The following is a 21069-nucleotide window of genomic DNA, read 5'->3' as shown; positions in this document are numbered from 1 at the left end:
ATAGAACAGCATTGCTGATGTCTTAGGAAAGAGAGCTTAGTGCTTATTTATTCTGGCACAGTCATTATACTGGTCCTGGCACATCCTTCCTGAACAGCATCGTGGTCCAGCTGTCTTTATGGAGGGAGGTGGAGATAGCAGTATTAAGCCAAAACTCTCAAGCATATGAGGTAAAGGAGAGACCGACCCAGGATGCAAGACCCATAAAACAGAGATAGGCAGAGCAGAATTCCTACATCAAATATTGATGGCTTTATAGAATCATAGAATCAAAAAATAGTTAGGGTTGGAAAGGACCTTAAGATCATCTAGTTCCAGCCCCCCTGCCATGGGCAGGGACACCTCACACTAAACCATCTCACCCAAGGCTTCGTCCAACCTGGCCTTGAACACTGCCAGGGATGGAGCATTCACAGCTTCCTTGGGCAACCCACTGCAGTGCCTCACAACCCTTACAGGAAAGAATTTCTTCCTTATATCCAATCTAAACTTCCCCTGTTTAAGTTTTAACCCATTACCGCTTGTCCTATCACTACAGTCCCTAATGAAGAGTCCCTCCCCAGCACCCCTATAGGTCCCCTTCAGATACTGGAAGGCTGCTATGAGGTCTCCATGCAGCTTTCTCTTCTCCAGGCTCAACAGCCCCAACTTCCTCAGCCTGTCTTCATACGGGAGGTGCTCCAGTCCCCTGATCATCCTCCTGGCCCTCCTCTGGACTTTTTCCAACAATTCCATGTCCTTTTTATGTTGAGGACACCAGAACTGCACACAATACTCCAGGTGAGGTCTCACGAGAGCAGAGTAGAGGGGCAGGATCACCTCCTTCGACCTGCTGGTCATAGAAGGCCACCAGATTGGTCAGGCAGGATTTCCCCTTAGTGAAGCCATGCTGGCTGTCACCAAGCACCTTGTTGATTTTCATGTGCCTTAGCATGCCTTCCAGGAGAATCTGCTCCAAGATTTTGCCAGGCAGAGGTGAGACTGACTGGTCTGCAGTTCCCCGGGTCATCCATTTTCCCCTTCTTGAAAATGGGGTCTACATTTCCCTTTTTCCAGTCATCGGGAACTTCACCTGACTGCCATGATTTTTCAAATATGATGGCCAGTGGCTTCGCAACTTCATTCACCAGCTCCTTCAGGACCCACGGATGGATTTCATCAGGTCCCATGGACCACATTCAGGTTTTTAAGATGGTCTTGAACCAGATCCTCTCCTACAGTGGGCCCAAGGTCTTCATTCTCACAGTCCCTGCATCTGCCTTCCAAGACTTGGGTGGTGTGGTCAGAGCTTTTGCCAGTGAAGACCAAGGCAAAGAAGTCATTCAGAACCTCAGCCTTCTCCAAATCCTGTGTAGCCAGTTCTCCCGAGAGCTTCCTGAGGGGGCCTACATTCTCCCTTGTCTGTTTTTTATTTGCTACGTACCTGTAAAATCCCTCGCTGTAATTCTTAGCATCCCTAGCCAAGTTTAAGTCTAACTGGGCCTTAGCTTTCCTAACCTGGTCCCTAGCTTCCCGGACAACATCCCTGTACTCTTCCCATGCCACCTGTCCTTGCTTCCACTTTTTATAAGCCTCTTTTTTCATTTGAATTTTCCTTAGCAGCTCCTTATTCATCCATGGATGCACTTCCTTCTAGTTGGGATACAACACTCCTGAGCTTGTAGCAGGTGATCCTTGAATATCAACCAAGAGTCTTGGGCCCCCCTGCCCTCTAGGGCTATATCCCATGGAACCTTACTAAGCAAGTTCCCTCTTCAGAGGTCAAAGTCTGCTCTTCTGAAGTCCAGGGCAGTGAGCTTGCTACACGCTCTTCTCACTGTCCTGAGGATCTCTAAAGGATAAAAGCAGAGAGCACAGCACTCAGGTGGGGATGTTTTATGAGGGTAGGACACATTTGGCATGCTTATCTCATGGAAAGAAAACCAGAAGCACGGAAGTTAATTCCAACCCTATTTCACTTTAACAACATACTTCTATATGGAGCACCAAAGAGGCACAGCAGCAGATAAACTATCTGCAACACACTCAGCACAACAGCCACAGGACAGGCAGGAGCAACCACTCCTGGAAACTGTTTGGAGAGGCAAACTGGGGAGAGAGAAAAGGCTACTTTCTTCCCAGCACCTAAAAACACCAAAGGCAATTTTCCACTGTCTAAGAGAAGGATCAAGAGATCAGAGCCATAGCTTTTGCTCATATGGGGAAGAGCATCAAGTCCAGGCGGGCTCCACACCAGGATCTGGAAGGAGAGCAGCAGGACACAGTGGAGGCTGTCATGGATTTGATATCCAGAGGAGGTTTTCCAGCTTTGGGGCTACACCATGCTCCATGTGAGGCTGCTCAGGCTTCAAGGCAGCTCATCAGACATCTCCATTGGCCTCCTACAGACAAATCCCGCAAACCCTGGCAGAAAGAACTGGTCCTACCCAACGCTCAGACTTCCAGACCACTGCCCTTCCAGAAAAACACACAGGCAGCCAGGGCTTGCTCAACACCAGGACTGGCTTCAGCTGAAATGCTCACAGCAGTACATGCTGGCACCTAGGCAGAGACTTGAGGGGCCTCATGTGTCAACAGCCCATCTGCTAAGACAGCTGTAAATATGTACTGGTCCACATTCCTCCCAGCTTTAAATCTGCTGTTTTCACTGAAGCTAAACAGAGGATGAACTTTGTCCTCAGCACTCCTATTAGCTAGCATAGCAAATTCTTTTGTAACCTTTTATTGTGCCATGAGGTAAATAAGAAACAAGCCATGCTGCTAGAAACAGGTAAATCACCTCTTATTTGAAAGAGCTGCCACCTTCCACCAGGATCAACTGCTTCTATTTAGCCACATCAATAAACGTGCTGGAGGACCACTGGGCTGGGGAGATTTGACTCTGCTGTTCTTATCCCATTTAGAAAAGGTAAGTCCATATTTAACTCAGAAACTTTGCTGACACTCTGATCTGTTAGAAGTCACAGACACATTACAGTAATGCTGTAAGCAATGTGCCCGCTGTGGGTTAAAAAAAACCTACCATGTACTTGGAATGATATATGGTGTATCAAGCCTTGCCATCAGCATCTTTTCTTATCCCCTGAAGCTGCATCATTCAAACTGTGCCTTCTCCTCCTTCTTACAGGTGGGAAGGAAATATGACCTGTTCCTCTGCAAACTTGTCTGTAAAGGGCATATTGTCTAAGCCACTCATTGGCAAAGGTGGTCCATGCAGTAATGCCTGAGTAGAGGAGGTAAAGCTCACCCAAGCCACAGCAGACTTCTTGTATCTTGGATCAGTTCTTACCTGTTGTTTTAAACCCAGAACTTCATTGTGTCATTTGGCAGGGTGAATTCTCTAGTTTGTTTAGTGTAAACTAGGAAAATTACTGCCCTCTCTGATACCTCCAAGAACATTCCTTCCAAGAGCTTCCTACTTCAGGAACCCATGAGCTTCCCAGGGGCTTCTCTGCTAGATCAAAGCACACACCAGTTCTGAAGAGTCAATTTCAACTACATGCTTCTCTTTTGAGCTGAGGTCCTAGACCATCCCTGTTCAATGCTGTCACAAACTCATACAAGTATTTCCTTTGATGGGCAAGAAGTCACAGCCTCTGAGACAGGACGTAATTTGTCTTTCTTCATGGACGGATGGCAAGTACATCCCCCCCCTTACACCTGCCAACAGGACTATCTGGGAACGTGAAGGTCAGCTCAGGGCTCCTCTTCTCCCCAGGATGGTGTAACAGTGTCACTTTTCTGCAGACTGATCCTATGTACACTCCAGAACAGTCCCCTGATGCCTAAGCCTAATCCCCTGCAGGTCACAGCACCTAGAACTCACAGGGGGGCTACAGCAGAAGCCCAGCGGGTGCATTTGTGTAAATGACTTGAGTTAAACTAGAAACTGGCACCGTTAAGAACAGCAACATGAAAATTCCATTCACAGCAAGAAACAAATAAAAAAAAATCACAGCCTTTCACCACTGGCAACACAGTGGGGGAATGTGGTATTTGTTGGTTGGGGGGCTTTCCAACGGAGAACAGCTGCCACTGTTTTCCCTTAATCCAAATTAAAACAGGAATTAAGAACTCCTAATTTACTTGAAGGTGTAGGAGAAGAAAGCCTGAAGGAGCTTACCCACTGATCAACACAAACTGGAGAAGCGTTTGGGGATTCAGTCTCAAATTCTGTCTCAAGAAGGCTCTAGCAGGAACAAAGCCTGTCCTGAGAGAAGGATACCATCTTCCTCACACAACAAATTCTCATTGCCTGGAGTCCTACTAACTAGTCTCAATTTCTTGAGGGGTACTCTTCTCAAAATCCAAAGCCCTAGGGTCAGTGCATGGTATATGGGAGCTGTTGAATGAGGGTTCAGACTAGGTTACCAAAATAATTGTGTTATAACCTTGGTCATTAATTGGAGTCATCACAGCTGGTATAAATAAACTGAAGTCTGCAGATGCAACAGACCTCCATGTCATGTGATCAAAATTTAATTGAGGAAAATGAGCACCCAAAACCACAGTTACTATTGACAGCGTGGGAGAATCGCAATATGTTGCAGCTACTGCATATACGTGTACCAGCCTGATTCACAATGGCTGGGAGAGGTCAGTGAATCTGCATAATTTCACTGTGGTTCCGAGTAACAGGAAATTACAAGCGTCATGTGCACAGACCTTTTTCTGGATAGAGCACAGGCCAGCAGTTCGGGGAGATCAGGTTTATTCCTGTCTTTGCCTCTGACCTGCTGGGTAATCCATCTAGAGGGAATAGAAGTCACTTTCTCTGTATTTTTTTCCCCATCTGCTAAATGGGAATAGGATCTCTCAAACTTCTTCACAAAGTGCTATAAGATCTTCTGAAAAAAACACCATGCAAAAGAGCTAAGTATCATTAATAGCATTCCCCTCAGAAGGCCACAACCGTGACTGTGTAGGTAATCAAATTTAGAAATTAAGTTGATAGTTTCCTCAAGCGATAAATGGTGAAAAGAAAGGACAATTAAGTACTCCAAACGCCAGTGTGATGTCTTCCAACCAGAAAACCACTATTTATCTTTCTCCACTAAGCTTCACCAGATCTGCTGGTGGAAGCTAATGGCTGCCAGCATGGCAGGACCACAACCAAGGGGCTGGGGCCCAGATATCTCTGCATCCAAGCATGGGTGGACAGGACAGGAAGGAGGAAGGGATAATGACCTTCCCACCAAAGAAGGGTGGCACAACACGCAGGAGAGAGGGCAGCAGCAGCAACGTGTGGTGGCTGCCAGGGACAGTTATTAAGCACCAACCTGAGCTTGAACTAGACAGGAGCACCTGTGGCACAGCCATGAGCTGTGCACACTCCATGAGCTCCTGTGCCAGAAAAGGCCTGAAGCCCCTAATGGGAAGAAATGCTTGTGGTTTTCCACTGCTTAGTATGACAGGAGCACTTTGCAGGACCAGCTCCACGAAGGTAAATACAGCCCAAGGCTCACAGTGACCCTGTGGAGCAGCCACAGCCCTGCACACAGCAGCCTGGGGGCTTCTCTGGGGAGAAGCAGACAAGGAGAAGCAACGTGCAACTTGCACACAACATCCTGCCCAAACCCTAAAGTAAAAAATCTCACTGCCTATTAAGCCTTTAATATGTTTGTCTCCAGCAGTCTCTGAATGGAGGAGACAGCCCTTCTGTTACCGAGAGCTCTGCCTAATACGCACATTGGTGACTGTAGGTCTCCGCATGTTAACGAAGTTCAGCCATGCTGACTTTGCAAAGAGGATTTGCAGGACATTTAATAGCAGTTTACTACCACAGCGTCTCTCAACACCCATTTCCTTTCCAAGCCATAGACAATATTTTGAGAGCTACGGACTCAGGGCAGATGGCTACACCTCTAGGAACCTTCGGGTGCTGCAAGCAATTGAGCAACCAGCAACAAAGGCAAATAACGAAGTAGAGTTCTTGGCCTAAACCTTAACTGTGTATAACTGATGCAAGGGACGTTGCCACAGCAGAACTTGCCACTCAATTTTCTAGCTGACATATCAGTTAGCTGCTGGTAACTTGTATATCTTCCTAAACTTTATAAAGCAAGACCTAGAGAAATTTCCATATGAATTTAAACAGTTTTAAGCAGAGGAAACAGTTTAAACAGAAAATTTAAATTAAACATAATGACTTGCCTTTATTATGCAAAAAGGAAAACCTTTAAAACTCAATTCATTTTTTGCTGCTGACTCTTCATGATTTCTTTATTGCTTGGATATGATAGAGCAGCTGGGTCTTCTATGTTTTCATACATTTAAGAACCTAACATTTATTTCCATATAAAATCACTTAATAGAAAAGCATTTGGTCATCTTGAAAAAAAATAAATAACTAAGTCTAGGACTTGATTTTTTTGAGTTTCCTTTTAGTCAACAAGAGAGCTAGGATTCTGCTTCAAGCACTCAGGTTGTATCTGACCCTCATTGGAGCAGGAGTTCAGAAATAACCAGTGTATTGAAAAAGAGGCAGCATAATCAAATATTTGAGATCTGATCAATTCCTTTCTCAACAGATGGCAGCATTCAAGATCATATGGCTTGGATTTACAGCTATCCAACACCCATGCACATCCATACACACACACTGCATGGAACCGTATTTCAGTAATAACAGCATTGTTTCGAGACTCCTCATCTCAGCCTGCTTTCTCTTGTGCTCCCACCCAGACGTGAGTAAGGAAACTTTGACCGTGTTAGTCTAGAAAGAATCACAGAGGCAAGAAGCAAGAGCCGGTGGCAGGATCCATTTCCCTCACATTCTGCAATGTTTGCATCAACACAGCTTTTTTAGTCCCACATATTTTAGGGAAAGCCTCTTAAAAACAGCCCCAAAGTTTTTTATCTTGTTATATTTATGTGAAGACCCCTTCTCCATTTAGTTTTCAGGAAAGTATTTATCCTTAGCCCTACAGATTTGGTAGACAGCAGCAACTCTCCTATAGTTTAATCTCAAGGATGCTGTGTAATCCAGTGCCTCTCAGATTAATCTAGCTATTGCTACACTTCAGGAGACTGACCTACAAACTACTTACAGATTGCCTACCGCTGCAGAACACAAGCTGAAGTTTTTAATTTGGTGTCAGACAAGCTGAGAATATGAAGGTTTTAGTCTCCTCCAGTTCACACTGATCAGTGTTTCTTCAGTAGCTGCAGTTGTGTGGATCCTTAGCATACATGTGTGGCCACAGCAAAGTTTAGCACTGTTTTATGTGTCTGCAAGATGTTGTTAATTCATTTCCTTCCTCCATGACTCAAAAATCTTTTCAAAGTGACCCCATGAGGAGAATGACAGGGTTAAAGCTGTGAAGTAGGCAGGACACCATTCATGAGCAGCTCCTACACCAGCATGGAAACTTGAACCCAAGCTTCACCTTCCCTAAAAGAGAGCCCAATCAGTAGGCTGAAATGGGGAGCATGTAACTTCACACTTCTTCTCAACCCCCTGTCCTTAGCTTTATATACTGACCACTCTACTCTTCCTGCTTTCTCCTCTGCTCCACCAGGCTTTGTGGACCCTTGGTTCCCCCTTCAGTGCACAGGGGATGTCAGTACCTCGTGGTGGATTCCCCTCAGTGGCAAGGCATTTAAGAGGCAGGGCCTCAAATATTCAGCCAGTCAAGCCCCTAGCTATTTATTGACCCAGTGTCTTCATACAGCCTTGTACCAAACAACACCATGATCAGTTGCTCATATGCTGCCCTGTGAGTCAGCAAAACCATCCCAAACATCCTATCCACCCATCTTCCCTAACTGGGCTGATCAAAATCAGATAACATTTGTTAGAAGAGTAGCATTGTGGGTCTGAACTCCAACTTCACACCTGAATCACCTCAAATTTGTTTGCAGCCTAAATATTTGCTCAAAATTGTCTTTCTGCATTCAGATTTAGAAGAAAAGGAAGGAGATGAAACTGACTCAGAGATTAAACCAATCCATTACTTCCCCCGGGTTTCTACAGCTGCTTCCACCTGCACCTCAGAGAAGAGCTGGCAAAGTATAACAACTGACCTCTGTTCACTGAATTTAAAGGCCAAGGGCTGGTTACTGAAAACTACACCAACCTGTTTCCAGCCCAAAACTCCATTCCCAGAAGACTTGGATATTTAAAATGAAACCTGCTGGCTGACATGATCTTCCTGCTTGTTAGGATTATTAGTTTAAGTGCTGTGTTGAGCCAGCTATGCTAATTCAAAGGAAATTGATCTTTGCTAGCCACATGGTCGCCATAACCACTATGGCTAGCAGACTTTTTTCCCAGCTGTCTTCTGATGCAGAAGTGTAAGTCACATTAATTCATTAAGCACGAGCACAATTTTAAGTACACCACAAATCACAGAATCACAGAATCCTAAGGGTTGGAAGGGACCTCAAAAGATCATCTAGTCCAACCCTCCTGCAAGAGCAGGGTAACCTAGAGTACATCACACAGGAATGTGTCCAGGCAGGCCTTGAATATCTCCAACGTAGGAGACTCCACAACCCCCCTGGGCAACCTGTTCCAGTGATCTGTCACTCACACAGTAAAGAAATTTTTCCTGGTGTTCACATGGAACCTCCTATGCTCCAGTTTACACCCATTGCCCCTTGTCCTACCACTGGACATCACTGAAAAAAACCTAGCTCCATCATCCTGACACTCACCCTTCACATATTTGTAAACACTGATGAGGTCACCCCTCAGTCTCCTCTTCTCCAAGCTAAAGAGACCCAGCTCCCTCAGCCTCTCCTCATAAGGGAGACGTTCCACTCCCTTAATCATCTTTGTGGCTCTGCGCTGGGCTCTTTCAAGCAATTCCCTGTCCTTCTTGAACTGTGGGGCCCAGAACTGGACACAATATTCCAGATGCGGCCTCACCAAGGCAGAGTAGAGGGGGAGGAGAACCTCTCTTGACCTACTACCCACACCCTTTCTAATGCACCCTAGGATGCCATTGGCCTTCTTGGCCACAAGGGCACATTGCTGGCTCATGGTCACCTCCTATCCACCAGGACCCCCAGGTCCCTTTCCCCTTCACTACTGTCCAGCAGGTCAGCCCCCAACCTGTACTGGTACATGGGGTTGTTCTTCCCCAGATGCAAGACTCTACACTTGCCCTTGTTGAAATTCATCAAGTTCCTCCCCGCCCAACTCTCCAGCCTGTCCAGGTCTCGCTGAATGGCAACACAGCCCTCTGGTGTCTCATCTGTGCTCTAGGGCATCTTCTGTGGGTCACAAACCACAGTGTTAAGCAACCTATGCATACTTGTTTTTTGGACTGCTTTCATTTTCATTAGTCTGTGCCAGAAGGATGCACATGGTCCTGCTGAACGCGATTTGTTTTAACTTAAGTGAGCAACTATGTGGGTATGCTCTGACCTTCTGTCACAGTTTTCAATGACAAAAAGCCTTCTACCAGCTGGAAGATGAAAGAAAGGGACTACATTCTGGAGGAAGATGGCTCACGAGTTTATTCTCTGGTAATCCAAACCTGCCTGCCTTTCATTGATGGGTCTTGTTCAAGCAAGAAAAGTCTCTTCTTTCCAGACCTGGCTGAAGCAAGGTAGTAGCCATTATATTTTAGACAGTCTACTCATAGGAGACTAGAATCACACATCTAACATTCTTCTTCACTTTCTCTAGAGACGTGAGCTTGCAGCTCAATTAAGGAGACTAACCTGTATGGCCTATCTCCCTGAAAAGAGAGATGAGGACAGCCGATCCTCTTCCATCTCTGATAGTGGCTGAAGCCAGCCAACCAAGAGCTCCTCTTCCTTAAGTAAGAAAACGTACTTATAATCAATCATTGAGATTGTGGATATTAGCTGGATTAAATTGTTTAGTGGGGTAGGACAGAAGGTGCTCTTGAAACAGGGAATCCCTACTCCATAGCATTTAATACATTAACCTCCTTTTGGGTACTGTATCGGGAGGCTTGGTACAAATATTTCCTTTCCCTGGTACCACTTGCAAGTCTGCTCAATTCTTCCTTTGATGGCTCAAGTGATTAGATGTTAACAAGAGGAATTTAGGCACTTAACATTAGGGAGTTTTAGCACCAAGCTCACACCCATCTCCCTATTCAGCTAAGGGATTTTTCTCATTCCTCACAAATGTTAACAGCAGGTACTTAAAGCAATTAGACATTATCACCTCTCTGGTCTTTATTACTTCCTACCTTGTATCAGCTATTTTGTAAGCAGTAAAAGAGCTGAATTGACAGGATGGTGCAGGCTATTCTGCTTCCTTTCCTTATTCTGTATGAAAACACTGGGTCATGGAGGCACATAGACAGGCTGTGAGCTGCAGTGCTTTAGACCATTATTGCCAATTGCCATGGTGTTTTACAAGGGGAAAAACCACAGGTAGTAAAAGAACAGACATACAGAGATCATAGAGAAGGTAATGTGGAGAATATTGGTAGACCATAGGGACATAAAGGCTAGAAGGATTTCACAAGTCCAGCAGAACAGCTTGCAGCTGTGCCTATACTGTGAATTAGCTGCCACACAGACCTGCAAGTTGCACAGGCAGCCAAGGGACACAGGTATGATGTATTGCTCCTGTGAAAATAAAGCCCCAATGTCTTTTGAGCAGCTCTTGCTCGCCTAGGAATAACTTGTCAACTTTTCATCTAGGGATTGCAATAAACTCCTGTGTGCTCTACGCTTGGTGCTCAAAAAGAGGCTTTCCCGTATTTGCCCAGCAGGTAAAAGCTTGCTCTTTTAATTCTCTATCTACCTTAACTCTTCACTAACCCCTAGTTTTAGTACAGGACCTCAAAGAATGATATATTTTCTCCCTGTTCCCTTGAACCCCCAGTATTTCTAAGCCTTACTTTGTCATTCCCAAGAGGGAAGGGACAAGAGCTTTGAGCTCTTAAATCCTGCTGTCGGTTCTTGCCTGAAAGAGGTAGGGAAACAGATGGAAAGCTGAAGAAAGGAGCCTGTCCCTTGTCAGCATTCACCTGTAATGGATGCAAAATGTGGGGTTAAATACCAGAAGCAGACCCAGGACACAGAAATGAATTGGGTACTTACACGGTTTCATCATTCTTGAACTCCAGCTCCCCATAGGTGTCTTCAAAGTCTTCTCCACCTCCTTTTGCTGTCCCTTCTACTGTTCTAAATGGCACTATAACTGTACCCCGAGCACCTGATGTCCTTAGGACTTTGACTTCCATCACACCAATGCTCTCACTGACGTGTATAACATCACACTCAAATGTGAAGATGCCAGCATGGTCATCATCCAGTATAGTCACTGTGGCCACACAAGGAGAAGCCAATATGGCCTTTGGGTATGGGGAGTTACTGAGCTCTGGCGGTTCCTCAGTCTCCACCACACGGAGGTTACTGAGCCGCACAAAGAAATGCTCATCTTCCTCAAAGATGTCATCATCAATAATTCCCACTGAGAACTCCTTCTGGGTCTCTCCTGATTTCAAGACAACAGTCCCCTCTGTGAACTCATAGTCAGCACCAGCATTGGCAGAGCCATCCTCTGTTTTATAGTCCACATAGATGGTCTTGGACATGTCCCCTCCTTTCCGCACCACTGTCAGGAGAACAGCACCACAGTTCTCAAGACACTGGTAGGAGCATGGGTCAAAATAAATTTTGGAGATGAATTCCTCAGGTTCATCTGGCTGCACCTCATGCAAGCTGGTGCTCTTCTTGGCTTGCTCAGCTGCGTGCTTCTTCAGAATATTGCCAGCTCCTGTCATCATTCTGGTAGCTTGAATGCGATAAAAGGCTCTGCTCTTTTGCTGATGAGACAAGGCATAGTAGTTAGCCATCTCTACCAGCTGGTCCAAGTCCTTTTCTGGGTGCTTTTGCTTCAGGTCCTTAAGGATACGGATCATCTCTTTGCGAGATTCATCTACCTCCTTCCCCTCCACAGTCACTAAGTTTCCATCTAGAAAGTGAGAGTTCAACATCTTGCCATCCATCTCAATTCCCTTAGGGTGATCACCTTCTGATTCTATGATAATGCCCCTGTGCTTGTCAGTTCGGTACTTTTTGTGCATATACTTGTAGAAAAGCAGACGTCTATCTGCTACCCAAGCCAGAAGGACACAAAGTGGGAAGAAGAAAAGTGTGAGCAGACCTTCCCAGACCTGAACCACACCTGGAGAGAAGACAGCAAGGATCATGTACAACCAGATGTAAGCAAAGATGCTCCAAGCAGCTGTGACAAAGAAAACCCTCAGGTGTTTTATCTTTCTGGTTTCCCCATCAGGGATCACATAGACACAGATGGCAATGATGATAAACATATTGAAAGCAGCGCTGCCAACAATTGTAGATGGCCCCAGGTCTCCAGCTACGAATCCATGCCCACACACTTCTATCAGAGACAGAAGGATCTCAGGAGCAGAGGAGCCCAGAGCCATGAGGGTCAAGTTGGAAACAGTTTCATTCCAAATCCGAATGGTGGTCGTTGTGGTTTCTCCATTGGGTTTCTTAATCGTTATTTCTTTTTCTTGTGATGTAATGACCTCTATAGATGCCATGAAACGATCTGCAATGATGGAGACTCCAAGGAACATGTAGATCAGTGCTACAAAGTATACAATAACACGAGCAATTTTGTCCCCAAGGGATGGGTTTTCTGGGTACCATATTGGCAGGATAACACCTTCCTTGCAGTCAAAAGATCCTGAACACGAGCTGTTTTGTACTGAACTGGTTGAGTCTCCCGTCAGGCCAGCATCCACCTGCAAACCATGCAAAAACAGCACAAAAGTAACCAGCCCAAAATGGAGGAAGGCCGAGGTGACAGGCTGCAAGCTTAACCACGCCATACACAAGATGCAATTTCCACTGTGTAGATCCAAAAAGGCCGAGAACCTGAAACAAACAAAACAGAGAGGGGGGAGGGAAGCATGAGAGAAAAGGAAAATGCAACATTTACCCAAACGCACTTCAGTATCTCACCACTGAAGAGTACTGGTAGAGGGTTGTCTCTCTCTCTCTGTCACTTTGAAGAAGGTATTTAGCAGGGACTTTAACTAACCACAACTTTTACATGCCCTGCAGATGAAGATCAATTGCTAGAAAAGTAACTCAGTGAAAACACTTGACTCTATATATACACTCTATACACACCACTCTTGACCTAGAGCATGTTCAATAGGAGTACTGAGTGCTCAGCTGCCACTCAGCTAATGAACCTGTGGTGTTCCCCAGCATAGAGCACTTCAACTCAGCACAAGAAACCAAATCTAAAGACTCCCCTATCTCACCATCCAGGAGATAAGTCAAGGAATTACTTGAAGCATAAGAAGCACCATTTGAGGCCAGTGAGCAATCTCCAAATGAAGTCCATTTGTAGGACATAATTCAGTTATGAATTATGGAGTAACTTCGTGGCCAAACCTTCCCCACAGTCAACCCCTCTTAATAGGCTGCAGAGTCTCCAGTAGGGTCCTAGGGCTCCCGTAAGCTTCTGAGGCACAGGGTCTCCACATTAGGAGGTAAAGATGTCAGCCCAGAAACAGGGCAGAGGACTCTTGAGCTCAACAAAGTGTCAAAGGCCATTTTTCACCAGTGTTTCCATTGTGACCTGGACAATCACGTTACCTCAACAATCCTCCTTTTAAATGGTCACAGAAACCTGCAAAACCTCGACAGTTAGAAAAAGCTGTGCTCATGAACCCAAAAGACAGAGCAAAATTCATGTACCACCAACATCCCTAAGAAATTGATATATTTTCAAATACCCTCTAAAATTAACCTCTAACATTAAATACCATGCAAAACCAAAAAAGCTGGTCATCATATCACGTAGGTTTGGCATATTACTGTCCAATAATGCCTTCTATTACTTAGGGACTACTTTGCTGTGGGTCTTGCACCACTTAAAATTGGATTCTGATCACTTCAGTGTCATGGATCATACTGTTCTCCTCCCTATATACCAGGTCTCTGGAAGAATTTGGTCTCAGGCTTAAAATAACAAATCACATTTCTGAGTCCAGACGCAGCCAAGTACTTCACAGGAAACATCAAACTTAAGAGCGGCATTATCTACAACACTTGGAGGGTTCAAGAGTCTTAACTCCCAATGGCTTTCACTGAGGTTTGTACTGCTGGATCAGTAGGGCTGGGATTCGTTTCCCCTACTGTACCTAAATCTTGGGCAGTAAGTCAATGAAGTCACCTTGGCTCCCTTTGTCAGAGGAAAGACAGTTGTTTCCAGGGGATGATCCTTCCTGTCCCACTCTGTTCTGACCCAAAAGATGCACTTAAGACACACATCTCCAGAAGGGGTTTTGTCCCTTCCCATTTCTCTCCATGGTCTCAAGAGGGTGCCCAGTCAGCCAGCTTACAGCAGATACTCAAAGTTCAGATGGCAGCAGTTCAAAGAGATGAACTGGCCCCCAAACACTTGAAGAGATCCCTTCCCTCTCCCTTGCACTGTAAATATTTCAGGCAACATCTTCATGTTATCAGCATTAACAAATGCATCTCAAATGGCTATTTTACTATCATGTTGTGTCACTCGCCTCTTTCCAAAAGAGGGTGCAATCTTTCTGATAGCAACAAAAACATTTTCAACCTTCAGATAAAAATCTATAAAGACAAGCAAAACAGGAAGGAAAGCATGAACAAAGACTGCAGATGAACAAAATGAACAAAACGGCTCCTGACAAAGCATAGCAGAGGGGTGAGAATTGATTATGCAGTATCAGGATCACAAATCCATATCTGACACCCTTGATATGAAAAAACAATACACTTCTTCATGCTACCTGGACTAATTCAGAAGAGCAAGATTCTCTGCATTAGCCCACTTACCTTCTCTCTCCAGTGCCTACTCATCTGCCTGCTACTATAGCCTCAGTGCCTGGCTGAGCCCCTCAGCCCCAGCTCTAGCATTCTGGCTATGGGATGGTGGGAAATCCCTGAGGAAGGGCCAGTGAACATGTGCAGAATGATGATGAGCAGCAAGGCCAAGATCTCTGGGCTGCAAGGCAGATGTGTGCAGATGCACAGTGAAGTTGACATGCTCCAGGTGCCTCTGACTCAAGGTGTATGCAGAGACCAACTGCACAAGCACAGCAGCTCCAAAACACCCCAGGCACATCAGATCATCCTTATCTGTACTGCAATTGCTGGCAGGTATCCACCAACTTCTTGACATTTCCAGCTCCCAGCTCCTACTTAACTGTACAGCAGCCAGTAAGTGCCGTGTCTTCCAAGATCAGCCATGAAAAAATGGCTGACAGAAAGACAGAAGTAATTTCAAAAACATCTATGTGACTCAAGCACCTAAATTTGGTTTCAAAAACGACTTAAGAGTAAAGTATCACTTAAATTCAGAGCCTTTTCTAGGAATAGTACGATGACTAAACTGCCCTCTGAAATAAATCACTGCTACCAACCTCCTTCTCTGTGGGACAACCACCTTCTGTAATTAACACTATCTGTCTACCTTCTGTAACGCCATGATGGTTTCTATTCTAGCCTTCCCCAAATACACTCCAGGACCTTGCTGTTCTTTCTCCTATTTTTAATTTGATTTTAAGTTTATTCCTGAAACTAATAGTATATTATTTCAAAAGCAACCTCTACCAGGGTAGCCTCTGTTTATGTGTTAGGACCTCCAAACTCAGGCAATGGGTCACAGACTAAAATCTCAGAATTTGGGAATATGTTTATTCACTCTTTTTCAATTCCTTTGACAAACATTTTAACATTAAATGGAGGTCAAAATAATTTTCTAAAGTGTTACAATAATGACCTAATCCTGCAATTCTTTGACACACGTAAAACTCCCCAGTGAGATCAACAGGAACTTTGCCCACAGATGCACTGTCTAATAAAATCTTAGTATGTGTTCATTAATATGAAAAACATTAACCTAACTAATCTGAAAAACAGTGAAGCATTCCTACTGTCATTCCCCTCTTGGAAACTGATGCAAAAGTGCTTTACAACATAGAATAAAACTATTATATTTTAAAACTGCAGTTAATAAAACATTGTGGTAACAGTTTTAACATTCAGATGACAGAGGATAGAAGAGCTAAAACTCACTCTGTAGCTCTAGGTCAGCAAGTTTGTTTATACAAGCTGCAAGTTTTCACTCAGATATATCTACTAAACTCAGTCCAGAAATTACTGGAGGGGATCTACATAGTTCTGGCCTCCCCAGAGTGAAGCAGACACATCCCTTACCCCTCCTCTAACTAGCAGCAGCTGTGCTAACTGTGACAAGAGCCACCCTTCAGCACAAGTCCCACTCTGAGCCACCAGGCAGGCTTGCAGCACAGTCCTGAGTCACTGCTAGTCACCCAGGAGGAGGTGTCACTCCTCTGACGCCAGAGCAACAAAACGCATCCACATCTGGCACAGAGAGGTGTCATTCCAACAACGTCACTGCCCTGGCCCTGCGGGATGCAAATGACAGGAGAGGAGGCTGCAGCAACAGTGGAAAGTCATTTGGCATGGAGTGATCTTCGCCTTTATCCTATAAGGATCCTCATTTCCACTGATTCTTTGTTATCAGATGGGATTTTCTTCCACAGCCCTCTGCCCCACTACTGCTATTGCATTGAATGTGTGCAAGTAAGGGCATTAGTGGTGAGAAGACCAGACAGTCTCCCTACCTGGTAGGCTAAGTTCAATAGTAAATTTAAAACATTCAATCTATGCAAGAAAGAGACAAAATGCTGCAAGCATCAGTGCACCAGACTAAGCTAGCTTTAAATAGCAAGGCTCTGGGAAGATGTACAACAGTTATTTTAGCAGGGGCAGCTCCTTCTTCTACGAGAGTTAACAATGGCCATGTGATCCATAAATCCATAAACAGAACCCATAAATAAAGAGATCAGTTCTTGAAATACTTCTGGAGACAGTCCAGAAAGTAGGATGGACCACGGCTGCCACAATGAAGCTTGCAATAGAAAATTACTTTTAGGCAACTCTCAAGCTCCTTATGTCTTTTATAATAGCTGAATTTCAGAAGACTGATGGTTTGTCTGCTGTAGACCTATAGCAAGGTACAAAGCTGAGGAGGCTATTCTGATCCCTTATAATTAAGCTTTTTGTGTACAGATGTTCACATGACTCTAAAAACAAGGATATTTTCAAAGGATGCATCTCAAGAAATCAAATCAAGAGGCAGCATAACACAGTGGTGTTCCCAAGATCTCTCCTCAGTAAACACAAAACCAAAGGCAAATCTCTAAATCCCTATTCATTTCACATTTAGGCAAAATTCCCAGTAAGCTATCATCAAAAACTTCGGATTTGTCCAGCAAATAGGATTAGGTTGTCTGGCACCTCCTTCTCCTTCCCCTCTCCCTCACACCCCTCAAATAAATCAGACACCCGAGTACATCTGTGGCCGTATATCCTCTCTCCCCTGACTCTAGACTAGCCAGGAAAGGCTGCTGATGAGACCTGAGCAAAGGGTGAGCCCCATTCAGATGTGGACACTGCACAAGTGTCAGACAGAGACATCTCAAGATCAAGAGTTTTGTCGACCTGACAATCATCCATCCCAGAACAAAGCAAATGCAGTGCTGCTATTACTGTCCTCTTGAAGTCCCACTCCAAAGCTGGAGGAGCCAGAAATAAGGTTCAGCTTATTAACAGGACCTCACATTCCTTAGTTCTAAAGCACATAAAAGCTTTTGATTGAGTGCATGTGCTTGTTTTTATAACCATCAGCAAAACTTGAAATTATAGCCTTTCTGCCAAAGAACACAAACAACTGAGTTTTCACAGAAGAGGTATTATACCTAATTCACACTCCTCCCTCCCGCAAAATAAAAGCTTAACAAAATATTTAATACAAAACAAAGCATATTTTTCAATCATCTCCACTCAAATGTTACTGAGCCCTATGCTCATCACGACAAGAGTAGTACCCAGCGTGTAAGTTAAGATCAACCTGCAAGCCAAAAGCCAGATCAGTGTAATTAAATTCATTTTGTCAGACAAATGCAAGTTTCCAAACACAGACCAGGCCTTAAACCATCATACTGATGGCATGTGCCTGACCAGTATAAGTACAGCCAGGGACCCCAAGCTGAAGTTACACAGGTTATTGCACAGCAGTAGGTAGTTTAGCTACCTACTAAGCACCAGCTAGGTTTCATGAGGAAAAGGCACCATAATTCACACTTAGGCTATGACACGTCCCTGCAGTTTGGCTCTATGGAAAAGTTATGGCAGGGAGCCATAGGTGCTTGTTGCTTTGCGCTTCACAGTAAACATGTCAAAACCCAGAATTAGCTGCCTACAGAATAAACCCCTTGGTATGTGTCAAAACCAACCTTTTTTTCCCTCTCAAGATCATGTAAAAACCTACCATAAAAAAAAACATCTCTGGTAGCAGATCTTTCAGTATTTACAGGCACTTGTCTCAACTAATTTGAGCAGCTCCTATCATTCTAATGTTAATTGAGATAAAACCTCAAATCTACTCATTCCCTATAGAAATGCTGTGATGGGATCCAGTTACATTCAGTGATTGATCCCAGCGGCTGACCTAAATGGAGCGAAAGTCTGTGTATGGCTAGGACCAATCTCCAAACTCTCAATACAGTTACAGGCAACCTCCAAACACTCAGCTCGCCTCAGGAAACTGATCCATGACGTTTTTTTTTCTGTATTTTAGCATCCATGATGCTCCTGGAGAAGTAGTCATAAATAGCTAACCCATAAAGATGCCTGTACTTAGTTGTCCCCGTCCAGTACTGCACCGGCTGCACTTGACTGGCTGGGCATTTTATTTCCTCACTCTCACCCTAGATGAAAAATGTCTGTACAGAATACACTGATAATATATGGATATAGGTGCTGCGCTTTATGCTCTGTGCACAGACATGTAAAGGAAGAGGTGTCAGACACTAAAGGAAACACTTTGGTAGATGGCCACAGCCGTGCTCTTAGAGTCACTCTTACTTATGGTGTGGGCTAGCACAGCTTCCTTGGGAGCCGCAGTGTGCTTTCTCTTCCATTCCCCATACACATCTATCTATCTGAATTCCTCAGCCTAAGGGACAGACAGCATTATCCTTTTCATATTTTTCCCCCAGAATTGTAGCTTTTTTTACATTCAGAAAACAAAACCTGGTATTTAGGCTGTCATATAGATTAGAAGAGGCCATCCTCTGGCTTAAAACACAGTATTATATATAGTTGAGGGGTTTATCTTTTCATGAATATCATATAATCTCGCTGTTGGTTTTTCTGGGACTTTCAAGCAGCCAGTTCACACAAGGAGATAGCAGGGACCTTCAGAAGTCATCTAATACAAGCCCCCTGCTCAAGCAGGACCACCTGCAGCCACTTGTCTAGGACCATGACCAGTTGTTTTTTGAATACCTGGAGTATGTTTGTGGATGAAGGATGGAGTCTCCACAACTTCTCTGTGAAATCCAGGGCAGCACTCAGTCACCCTCTTTTCATCTATCTTTTCAGAGTAAAGAATGTGAAAAATACCAGGTAGCATGCCCAGGCCTGCTTGTGACAAGCATGTCCACATCAGTGCATGGGAGACCAGAACAAGCACACCCTGTGTACAAATGGCATCGGGAGCTCACTGCAGTGCCTTGGTAGCAACCACACTTGTATTTGGCAAGAAGTCACCACCATGACCTTTTAGAAGTCATTAGGAAGCCTCCATTGCACATTTAGAGGCTGATCTTCAAGCACTGGTCTTTTTATGGCATTTAGAAGTACTTTAAAACACAATTAAAGCCTTTAGGCACTTGAACACCAGTGCACATCTGAACACACCATTCTCCACAATCTGAACAGTTCCAAATTGAGAGGGAAGATACATATTTCCGACCCTTGATTTTATGCCTATGATGTGAAAGGCCCAGTTAAGAGGCTGAAAGTTCTTCCTTTGTGGTTTAGGAGGTTGAGCAAAATAAAGAAGTGGAGTTACTGGGTCATCCACTCAGTGGCCCCTCTCCCTCTTCCATGTCTCCATGCAGCTGATTGGAGGCAAGCTGGAGAGGCCACACGACAACACTTGGGCTTGCAACAGGCACTGACTCCTCCTCTGCAGCCTTTCAAGGCACTGGTTTTCATCACTCTCTGTCTTTCTGTTTTTAAAGAGCAGCAAACACAATTCGGGGAACAGGTGGGAAGGGAAAAAAAATTATTCCAGCGGTGTGAGGAAAACTTCTTGTCAGTAAAAGACATTTTATGTACTACCCACGGCAGCACACACAGTGTGTTATTTACTGCTCCTGCTTCACGGACATATTATACTGCTGGTTCAGGTGCCACCATCAGAGTGCAACTTATCACGTAGTGACTCACGGCATCCTAGAAGAAAGATGACAGAGGCAACTCATGACATTTCTTTAGCACTGTGGTGACAGATCTCCAACAGCTATAATCAAAGGCCCTAGGATTGTTGTCAACAGGGCACTTGTGCTGCACAGCCATCAATTATTTGTACACAGAGGTGGGCTAAGTGGTAAATAAGAGGGAAAAAAATGTTGTAGTCATAGCTCACCCTCTTTAGATACAGAATTAGTTAAGAAAAACACAAGTTTTCTGACAGAACATGTTCATTAGAGGCAAACAAAACAAACCATGCAATGTGCTGGATTTCACACAAGTATTGTCCTGGGTTCAGCAGTAGCAGTCATTTTTTTCCTTCTTAGTAGCTGGTGCAGTGCTGTGTTTTTGACTTTTGGCCTGGGAACAGAGCTGATAATGCTGATATTCAGCCTGACCAAGGACTTTGTGAGCCTCATGCTCTGCCAGGGAGGAGGGGAAGCCAGGAGGAAGCAGAGACAGGATGCCTGACCCGAACTGACCAAAGAGGTATTCCATGCCACAGCACGTCATGCCCAGGAGGTAACTGGGAGTTACCCGGATAGGCTCTCTCTGCTCGGTCAGGCTCGTTTCGGCAGGTGGTATCATATTCTCTCCCCTTGTTATTTCCCTTATCATTATTATTATCGGTGGCAGCAGCAGTGGTTTGTGTTATACCTTAGTTACTGGACTGTTCTTATCTCAACCCATTGGAAGTTAACAATCTTTCGATTCTCCTCCCCATCTCTCCAGGAGTGGGCTGAGGGGAACGGGTAGGGA

The 21069-nt window shown here is 44.7% G+C and overlaps 1 protein-coding gene across 8 annotated transcripts in view; it reads right to left on the bottom strand.

Annotated features, from left to right (window-relative positions):
- SLC8A3 (solute carrier family 8 member A3) overlaps positions 1-21069 on the bottom strand; it is a 116149-nt gene that overhangs the window by 82129 nt on the left and 12951 nt on the right. For 7 of the 8 annotated variants that reach the window (XM_062619169.1, XM_062619170.1, XM_062619171.1 and 4 more), the window contains one exon: positions 11035-12846. In XM_062619169.1, coding sequence (XP_062475153.1) covers positions 11035-12800 — 1766 coding nt within the window. In that variant the 5' untranslated portion in view covers positions 12801-12846. The remainder of the gene's footprint in view (positions 1-11034; positions 12847-21069) is intronic. The other variant, XM_062619173.1, reaches the window with a different exon arrangement.

This window comes from Pezoporus occidentalis, unplaced genomic scaffold (genome assembly GCF_034315485.1).
Source record: "Pezoporus occidentalis ecotype Australia unplaced genomic scaffold, CSIRO_AGI_Poc_V1 ctg21, whole genome shotgun sequence".
NCBI classification, from domain to species: domain Eukaryota; kingdom Metazoa; phylum Chordata; class Aves; order Psittaciformes; family Psittacidae; genus Pezoporus; species Pezoporus occidentalis.
This window is presented reverse-complemented; position numbering and strand designations above follow the sequence as displayed.